The following is a 10216-nucleotide window of genomic DNA, read 5'->3' on the forward strand; positions in this document are numbered from 1 at the left end:
TTACCAGTTGCAGAACCAGGATTCTGACCCCAGGGCCCCCCTACCATAGTGAGCAATGCATCACACACACCCCTTTAAAGGGCTGGGGAGAAGAGTCCTGCATAGAAGCAGCTGGCCCCAAAACACAAAGCAAGTCATCTAGGATCCACAAAGGCAGAGTGAAGACTCCCAGCTCCCCACAGGAGATATGGCCATGACACCCTCGCACACCCCTCCAAGAAAACAAGACGAACAGGAGATTCTGAGTCTTTATTAGCAAGCCCAGCCGGCAGCTCCACCTTCCCTCTGCAGCTGACCCCAGCCCTGCTGAGGGCAGCGAGTAGGGGTCTGAGTGGGGCAAACACTAGTACCAGTGGGTCTCCTCAAAATGTGTGTACCAACTGAACTGCCGGCAGAGTCTGAACGATCTGAATGGAAGGCAGGCCCTGGGAAGCCATGACCCCGGGTCCACCTCCGGCAGGGACCACTTGTACCATCTGGGAAGTGGGAGCCACAGGCATCCCGGCGGGGACAGAAACCGGGGCAGGTTGCGGTGGAGCCAGGAGTTGCAGCGTGGCCGTACCTCCACCAACGCTGCTGTTGTCCAGCAGTTCAGTGGCAGGGGCACTGCGAATAATGAGGAGTTTCTGTCCAGGTGGGCCCTGGGCAGGTGGCTCTGTCAGGCCAGGGGAAAGAGTTTCCACCTCCTGAACACAGAGCCGCGTCTGCTCCCCGTCAGCTCCGCTCAGCACCAGCACACTCTGCAACCCCTCATCCGTCTGCAGTGTCTCAAAGACAACGTCCTGGACCACACCAGTGCTGGCCTCACCTTCTCCTGCCTCCCCAGGGCCTGGGCCTGTGAGCAACTCTTCAGCTGCCCCACTCTGAACAACCAACAAGTTGGGGGCCTCAGTAGTCACAGCTCCCGCACTGGAATTGGAGATCTGGCCTGCCAGAGGCTGGAGCTGGACCGTGGTCACTTCCTGGGCTGGCTGGAGCTGGACCGTGGTCACTTCCTGTGCCGGCTGGAGCTGAACTGTGGTCATTTCCTGGGCCGGCTGGAGCTGGACCCCACTCACTTCCTGTGGCCCTGCCTCCCCACTCCCTACATTCTGCAGAACTATGACACTCTGCCCGCTCCCGCTGACCCCTGTGCTACCTCCTCCCTGCGCACCCAGACCTCCGGGGCCTGGCAACCAGACTACCCCTGGTCCCTGGGCAGCTTTCCCCACTGCCCGAGGGCCCTGTCTTGTGCCACTACCTGCACCCCCAGCATTGGAGGGAGGCAGCAGGATGAGCTTAGGGGGTGCAGGTGGAGGTGGTGGGGTAGGCGGCTGGACACTGCTGGGGATCAGCTGGAGGCCCTGGGCAGTCTGCACCAGGAGAAACGTCTGGGAGTTGGGAGCGGTTGGGCCTGGGGGTGGGGCCTGGCCTGTGCCCCCGGCCACCTCAAGGGAGAGAGTGGCCTGTAGGTGAGGGAGAACGTGGACATCTTGGGTGGCCAGCGGAGCTGGAGCGGCAGCCAGTGGGGCAGGGACCTGGGATGCAGTGGAGGGCGCGGTGGCCGAAGGAGTGGCCGGGGTGTGCGTCCTCAGGTGCCGCTGCAGGTAGGCAGCCATGACGAAGCCACGCCCACAGATGGGGCAGGTGAAGGGGCGCTCGGCCGAATGGGTGCGCTGGTGCAGCAGCAGGTTGGACGAGTGGGTGAAGGTCTTGGGGCAGAGCGGGCAGCGGAAGGGCCGCTCTCCGGTATGCACGCGCTGGTGCTGCCGCAGGTTGGAGGTCTGGGCGAAGCTCTTGCCGCACACGCCGCAGGCGTGGGGCCGCTCACCGGTGTGTACGTGACGGTGGCGCCGCAGGCACGACGTGTTGCGGAAGGCTTTGCCGCACTCCCCGCAGGCGTAGGGCCGCTCGCCCGAGTGCAACCGCAGGTGGTACTGGTAGTGCGATGACCACTTGAAGGTAAGGCCGCACTGGCCGCACGTGAAGGCCCGCAGGCCCGTGTGCACGCGCTGGTGGATGGCCAGCAGCGAGGAGCGCTTGAAGGCCTTGCCACACTCGCCGCACTGGTAAGGCCGCTCGCCCGTGTGGTCCCGCAGGTGGTAGCGCAGCCCCGAGGAACCCTTGAAGGCCTTGCCGCACTCGGCACATTTGTAGGGCCGCTCTGCAGACACCGGGGCCGGCGGAGGCGGAGGCGGGGCAACCGCCGCCGGGGCCAGGGGCTCCTGAGGACAGGTGACCTCGGCGGCCTCGGCTTGCGGGGGTGGGCGTCCAGCCGCCGCTTCCTCAACGTGGCACTGCTGGTGCGCCAGCAGACTGGCCAGGTGCGGGAAGGCGCCGTCGCAACTCCCGCAGCGAAAAGCCTGTCCACCTGCGGCCCCGTGGCTATGCTGGTGGCGGGACAGGCCGGCCACAGTCCGGAAGGACTTCCCGCAGGGGAGGCAAGCAAAGCTGGGGGGCCCGTCGGTGGCAGGAGGGGGCTGCGGCAGAGGGGACGTGGGGGTCAGGGCCGCTGGGGGATCGGCTGGGGATGTCTCGACAGGTGCTTCCTGGGGTTGAGGAGCAGCGGGGGGCCCAGGGCACGGCTGATGCTCCAAGAGCAGCTCCTCACTGCCGAAGCCCTGCTCGCAGCCCTCGCAGCGGTACACTAGCTCCACTGTGGTCTCCGCCGCCGCTAGAAAGAGCTCGGGCACCACGGGCGGCGGTGGCGGCGCGGCGGGTGCAGGTGGGCTACCGGGCTGAAGGTGCCCTTGCAAGTAGGCATCGGCCACCAACACTTTACCGCCTCCCCCGGGCTCCGGAGCCGCGGGAGGCGGGGCCGCATGGCTGGAGGCGGGGCCCGGGGCGGGGCCGTGGGTGCGCTGGTGCAGCAGCAGATTGGAGGAGTGGGTGAAGGTCTTGGGGCAGAGCGGGCAGCGGAAGGGCCGCTCGCCCGTGTGCACGCGCTGGTGCTGCCGCAGGTTGGTGCTCTGCGTGAAACTCTTGCCGCACACGCCGCAGGTGTAAGGTCGCTCCCCGGTGTGCACGTGACGGTGGCGGCGCAAGCTGGATGAGTTCTTGAAGGCCTTGGGGCAGTCTGGGCACGGGTAGGGCCGCTCGCCAGTGTGTTGCCGCAGGTGGTACTGATAGTGCGATGACCACTTGAAGGCCAGGCCACACTGGCCGCAGGTGAAGGCCCGCAGGCCGGTGTGCACGCTGCGGTGGATCTGCAACAGCGAGGAGCGCTTGAAGGCCTTGGGGCAGTCGGGACACTGGTAAGGCCGCTCACCCGTGTGGCCCCGCTGGTGATAAAGCAGGGCTGAGGAGCCCTTGAAGGCCTTGGGGCAGTCTGGACACTTGTAGGGCCGTTCGCCCGTGTGTGTGCGCTGGTGGTGCAGGAGCCTAGATGACCACCGGAATGACTTGCCGCACTCCCCGCACTCATACTGGGCGGATGGTGTGGGGGCAGCAGGGCCTGGCTTTTCCCCAGCCCCCTCCATGGTAGATGCAGGTGCCATGTCCACGTGAGAGCCGACCATCACACCTGGTGGAAGGATTCTGATCAGCGTGGGCCAGTGCTGGGCCTCACTGCCTCCCACACACTGGCTCATTAAGGGCCAGGGGCAGGTTCCCTGGAACAACCACAATGCAAGGAACTGCCTTAGGGTTCCCTAGACTGAGGGAGCTAGGACATGCCTGAAATGCCAATCTGTGGGTGTTAAAATACAAACTTCCCAGCAAGCTGGAAGAACTTGGCCACTTCCACCATAGGATATTATCCACAAGGAGACAGAGAGGTGGGCATGATCCTTAAAAAGAGCCCAGCCTTCAAGACTACACAAGCTCCATCACCTGAACTTGGACAGCGCCTCATCAAAGGCGCCTTGGCTTGTAGCCTCTGCTACCAAGATCCTCAACATCTACATGGAAACCTGTGCAGTGATCTGAGCCTCAAACTTCCTTCTGCACCACCACCCCTCAGCCTTCTAAATTCACCCCCTCTTGGTTCCCCCAAATCCTTAGACCATCAGAGCCATAATTGCTTGTTTCTGCAGAGTGTGCACCCTCCACCCACCACACCACCCCAGCAGTCCCTTACCTAAGTGCTGCAGGACACCATTACAGTCACTGCTTTACACACCCCAGACACTGCCTGGCCTGTGTCACCGAACCCTGCGCTACACCCCCACCCCTGGTCAACACTCAGCTCCACAGCCTTCGCTCCCTCCCCAGTCTTAGCACATGATCTTGCCATGCATCATGCCAGTCACCAAAACACTGAAATCAATCAACAGGATGTTCTCATGTGCCAGTCACCACACCAGAGGCTCCCAACTGAGGCAACGTGTCTCCCCTCCCAGAGGGCCTCTGGTGATGCCTGGAGACAGCGTTGCTCATCCATCAGCTGGAAGGGCAGGGGCACTCTCAGCACCCTACACTGGCCAAGATAAGCCCCTACATGAAGGATCCAGGAGAGTGGGCGTGGTGGCGCACACCTTTAATCCCAGCACATGAAAGGCAGAAGTAGGAGTTTGAGGCCACCCCGACTAGATAGTGAATTTCAGGCCAGCCTGGGCTGGAGCAAGACCATACCTCAGAAAACAACAACAAAACAGAAGGATCCAGTATAAAATGTCAGCAGTATTTGGCTGAAATTCTTAGCCCCTTCCCACAACTTCCCTGTGTGGTGACCTCCGACCTCCCTCAACATTCTCCAGTTTTCTTCTCTGCTGGACCCTTCTCAGCAACAAACCAACATTTTAAAGGAACAAAACACCCTTGGTCTCATATTTTTTTTTCTCTTCAGACTTGGCCTTGCTTCTCCTGCTTCTCTCTACCCCTTCGTGGCTCAAGATCAACCTACATCTTCCCCTTTCAAACCATTTCAGTCACCCTGATGATGCCCCCAAACTCATGTGCCCTGATGGAAGCCCAAGACCTCTGTCCTCGGTGGCTCCAGCAATCACTCCTTCCTTCAGCCTTTGGCCCCTGGCTTCAGGATGGCTAGTTCTCCTTCTCAACTTCTCCTGTTAGAGAGCCTGGGTGTGGTAAGGCCTCCTTGCTCTTCTGTTTGCCTTCTCTCAAGGATGACCCCTCTCAAAATTGATATCCTATAAACTCAGAACTCCAAAAGCGTTGTGGGGCATGGCAGCACACACCCGGAATCCCAGCACTCGGGATGCAGAGGCAGGAGGTTCAGGAGCTCTGGGCTAGTCTTGGCTACGCAGCAAATTTAACACCCACCTGAGCTACATGTGAGCCTGTCTTTAAAAAAACAAGCAAATAGGGCTGGAGAGAAAGCTTAGCAGTTAAGGCACTTGCTTGCGAAGCCTAAGAACCCAGGTTCCAATCTCCAGATCCCATGTAAGCAAGATGCACAAAGGTGAGGCAACACAAGATCACACATGCCCACTAGGTGGCGGAAGTATCTGGAGTTCTATTGGAACGACTGAGGTCCTGGCATGCCAATTCTCTCTCTCTTCAAAAAAAAAAAAAAAAAAGTAAATATCTCAATCTCAACCTAAGACTTCTCGCTCCATGTGCCTGGTACATTGTCATGTGGGTGTGATGGTTAAGTTTGTGTCAACTTGATCTGTTTAGGAATCCACAGACATTCTTCATAAGTGGGTCTCTGAGGTTGCTTTCAGGAAGGATTAACTAGAGGAGGAATCTTTCCCCCAGGGTGAGCCCTTCTCCCACAGTGGGCAGCCCCTCTGGGAGGGGGGCTTTGTCTACAGAAGCTCTGGGAAGACAGGCGTTCTCCCTCCTCCCACCCGGCTGCCTGTGCTGCTTGCTGTTTGCTGCTTTCCAGCTGGACCGGAGACCAGCGTGGACTGAAGAGCAGCGTCTCTCCAGGGCACCTCCAGGCCTTCAGTACCAGATTGGGACTGCTGAGGCATCCAGCCTCATGGACTGAGCAGCTACCAGGTTCCCTGACTCTCAGGCCTGTAATCTGCTATTGCTGGACTATTGTAAACTAATCCAATAAATTCTCTTTTAATACAATTCATTCTATCAGTTCTGTTCCTCTAGAGAACCAGTGGGCATCTAGAAAGCTACTTCAAACTTGACAGTAGTGGTTTGAATGTAAAATATTCCCCATCACAGCCTCAAGTGTTTGTCACGAAGCTTCCCAGTCCCCAGCTGGTGGATCCTTTGGGAGATGGAGCCTTGCTAGAGGTGTGTCACTAGGGGCAGGCCACTAAGTATTCAGAGCTAGTTCACTCACACTGCTTCCTTTCCTGCTATTTGCTGTCTGCTTTACCATACTTTTCTTTTTTAAAATATTTAAACTTATTTATTTATTTTGAAAGAGAGAGCCTCTAGTCACTGCAAACAAATTCATGTACCACCTTGTGCATCTGGCTTACATGAGTTCTGGGGAATCAAACCTGGGTTCTTAGGCTTTGCAGGCAAGTGCCTTAACCAAGCCATTGCTCCAGCCCTCTACCATGCTTTTCTACTCCAAGATGAAACTTCCCCTTGAAATCATAAGCCTGAACTAAATCCTTTCCTCCCATAAGCTGCTTCTGGTCAGGCATTTTGCCCAGATACAAGAAGAGAACTGCTACACATGACCAAATTCATTATTTGCTCCTATGACCCCTAGCAAAAACTAGAAAGTAAAAACCCAACTCAACCCGCAGTCTTTTCTGAAAGCAAGAGTTCTTCAAGGCTGGAGAAATGGCTCAGCAGTTAAGGCACTCACCTACAAAGCCTAATGAACTGGGTTCAATTCCCCAGTACCCACGCACAGCCAGATACACAAAGTGGTGCATGTGTCTGGAGTTTATTTCAGTGGCCAGAGGCGCTGGCACACCCATTCTATCTCTCCTCCCTCCCTCCCCACCCCCCCAAGGTTATAAATAAATTAAAAAGAGAGCTCTTGGGCTGGAGAATGGTTCACCAACTAAAGCATTTGCCTGCAATGCTTAGCAGCCCAAGTTCAATCCCCAGTCAGGAACCATATAAAGCCAGATGCACTGTGGTGCATGCATCTAGAGTTCGTTTGCAGTGACTAGAGGCCCTGGTGCACCCATTCTGTCTGTCTCTGCTTGCAAATTAAAAAAAAAAAAAAAAAAAGAGTTCTTGAGCCAGGCATGGTGGTGCACACCTTTAATCCCAGCACTTGGGAGGCAGAGGTAAGACTGCTGAGAGTTCGAGGCCACCCTGAGAATACAGAGTGAATTTAAGGGTGAGACTGTACCTGGGGGAGGGGAAAGACACTTGCCTACAAAGCCAAACAACCCTGGTTTGATTCCCCAGGACCCACATAAGCCAGTTGCACAAGGTGGCTCATTCATGTGGAGTTCATTTACAGTAGCTGAAGGCCCTGGTGCACCCATTCTTTCTTTATTCCTCTCTCTCTCTCTGTCTTTCAAATAAATAAATAAAAATAAGTATCTTTTTAAGTTCTTTCTTTATGTGTATCTATGTGTATGAGCACAAGTATGCATGCTGGTGCAGGTGGAGATCAGAGACTGACATAGGGTGTCTTCCTCAGTCACCCTCCACCTTAGTGGTTGAGACCAGAGTCTCTTACTGAACCTGGAGCTCACTTGGAGTTCAGCTAGACTAGCTCACCAGTAAGACCTTGGAGCGATCACCCTGTCTCTGCCTCCCCAGGTGTGCAGTAGCACTTTTATGTGGGTGCTGGGGAATTCGAACTCAATATGGGGTCCTCACACTGTGCAGCAAACACTTTTCCTACTGAGCCATCGTCCCAGCCTTGAAAACAAGTTCTTCCTCTGGCCAAAGGCTTAGATTCCTCTCCCCTCCTCTTTCACTTGGCCAGCAGAGTCCTCTGTTCTAGTCAGAAGGGAGCCACTCTCATAGGACTTCACTTTGTCCAAGGGACTGCCACAGCCCTCCTGGGCAGCTGCAGTGCCCTCCTAACCAAGCTCCACAGTCAACACTGCCTTCCCTATCCTAGGTTGTTTCCAGCATGGCAGCTACAGGGACCAGCTGGCAGAGGGCATTTCATGCCTCTGCTCAAATACTTTCCACAAGCAGGGCATGATGGTGCCCACATTCAGGAGGCAAAGACATAAAGATGTTAAGTTCAAGGCTAGCCTGGGTAACTGCAGATCCTTTATCAGAACAGAAAAGAAGCACCCGGCTGACTTTCCACAGCTTTCCCCCTCAGGTGGCCTCCTGCCCCTCACGTCACTCTAGCCTCTCAGCCAGTTGAGGAATGTGACCTTGAGACCCCTGCAACATTGACTTCTGTGTCTCACTGCAGTCCCCTCGGTGACAGCTCATAGGAATACCCTATTAAAATCTACCATCTCGGCCTGGGCAGATAGCTTAGCAGCTAAAGCACTTGCCTGCAAAGCCTGGAACCTGGGTTTGATTCTCCAGCACCCACATAAAAGCAAAATGCCCAAAGTGACACATGCAGCTGGAGTTTGTCTGCAGCAGCAAAAGTCCCTGGGGCACCCATTCTTTTATTCTCTCTCTCCAATAAAGATATTTTCCCCCCAAGGTAAGGTCTCTAGCCCAGGATGACCTGGAATTCACTATGTAGTCTCAGGATGGCCTCAAACTCAGTGATCTCCCTACCTCGGCCTCCCAAGTGCTAGGATTAAAGGTGTGCACCACCACATCCAGCTCCAATAAAGAATATTTTTAAAAATAAAAATAGGTGCTGGAGAGAAGGCTTAGCAGTTAAGGGGACTTGCTTGCAAAGGCTGAAGGTCTGGGTTCAATTTCTTAGCACCCACATAAAGCCAGATGCACCGTGGCACGTGCATCTGGAGTTTGTTTGCATTGGCAACAGATACTGGTAGCCCCACACTCACACTTTCTGCCTTTTTCTCTGACTCTGTCAAATAATTAAATTTAAATTTCTCTGCTGGGCACGGCTATTCATTCTTTTAATCCCAGCATTCAGGAGGCAGAGGTAGGAGGATCACTGTGAGTTCAAGACCATCCTGAGACTAAATACTTAATTCCAAGTCAGCCAAGGTTAGAGCGAGACCCTACCTCAAAAACAAAAACTAACTTGTTTTTAAAGTCCACAATCCCTTTCACTACACCCCATTCTCTTCTCTTACCTCACTTTTCCCCTTCTCCATAGTGTTTATCGCCTTGTTAGTACAATACAGCCAGGGTTTCTCAACCTCAGCAGTACAGAGATTTAGAGGCGGCCCATTCTTTTTATCAGAGGGTTATCCCATGCAGTGATGGTCGTTTGTCAGCACAAGTGAACCCAACCCACTAGATGCCAGGGGCAACCACACCCCTACGAGTGTGAACACCAAAATGGTGCCGGTCTGACCCTTCCTTATGAAGTCGTCCTTTACACTGTTTAAAGATCTCCCTCCAGCACAAGCCTTTGCTGCAATATTACCCCAGGGGGAAGTATCGCCACATAACCCACGTGCTGCTTCCTGCTGTATACTGCCTAATGTTAAAACCATGAAAATGGGGACCTTCGTGTTGTTCACCGTAGTCTGCCAGCGACTGCCACAACACCTCAGTAAACAAAGTTTGAATGAACAGAAGCTGAGCATCCTTTTGGGTTGGCTATAAGTATTTCCCTTTTAAAAGACGGACGTTCCCTTTAATATGTAAGCAGGCCCTTTTAAGAGACCAAGAGGCCCAAGAAGCTGCTCGTGGCTTTTTGAAGCTGGGGCATGGCCCTAAACCTAAAATGACCATGCCCTGAAGGAGCAGGGACCCATCTTAGCAGAGAGCATCCCGACCACACCCACTGAGCAGGTGGCCTTGTAGACACCTACAGGCATACCCATCTCCACCTTTGTTCGGGTATTCTAGAAATCGCTTTGAAGCAGCTAGGATTAGGGAATCTTTCCTATACTGTCACTGGCCTTTAAGGAGGATAATCCCTTTTTAAGAGGAAAATAAACAAAATACACAGCTAAACGTGGCCCTTACCCTTTAAGAGGGCGGAGCTGCCCTTGGGGGAGGGGTGGTAAAAAAAAAGCCGGAGGCGAAGTAACGACCTTCCCTTTAAGGCGCCCCTTCCGGTTTCACGCTCGCTATTTCCCAAATGACTCCGCCCCCGGCCCCTCCCCCATCCCGCCCTCCGGTCTCTCACCTGCGGAACCGGTCGTGGGGGGGACAGAGGGGAGTCCCGGGACTTCCCCGAGGAGTGCCGACGGGAAGGGGGGACCAGGCACGGGGCTGCAGGAGCTGGGGGCCCGGGAGGGGGCGAGGGCGCGCTCCCTCCCGACGGCCCCCGGCACGAGGCACCCAACCTTTATCGGTGGCCTCTTGCGCACACAAACCCCCG

The 10216-nt window shown here is 55.4% G+C and overlaps 1 protein-coding gene across 1 annotated transcript; it reads right to left on the minus strand.

The window, feature by feature from the left end:
* Nucleotides 1–234: 234 nt before the first annotated feature.
* On the minus strand, nt 235–10201 carry Znf628 (zinc finger protein 628). The gene is made up of 2 exons (XM_004672911.2): nt 10022–10201; nt 235–3502 (listed from the first exon to the last, which is right to left on the minus strand). The coding sequence occupies exon 2, from the start codon at nt 3495–3497 to the stop codon at nt 363–365; it is 3135 nt and encodes a 1044-aa protein (XP_004672968.2). The 5' UTR covers nt 3498–3502; nt 10022–10201; the 3' UTR covers nt 235–362.
* Nucleotides 10202–10216: the final 15 nt, after the last annotated feature.

The sequence above is a fragment of the Jaculus jaculus genome, chromosome 14 (assembly GCF_020740685.1).
Source record: "Jaculus jaculus isolate mJacJac1 chromosome 14, mJacJac1.mat.Y.cur, whole genome shotgun sequence".
Taxonomy (NCBI): Eukaryota; Metazoa; Chordata; class Mammalia; order Rodentia; family Dipodidae; genus Jaculus; species Jaculus jaculus.

Coding starts and splice junctions, on each gene's coding strand:
- Znf628 (XM_004672911.2), bottom strand. CDS start 3,497: ATGGTCGGCTCTCACGTGGACATGGCACCTGCATCTACCATGGAGGGG.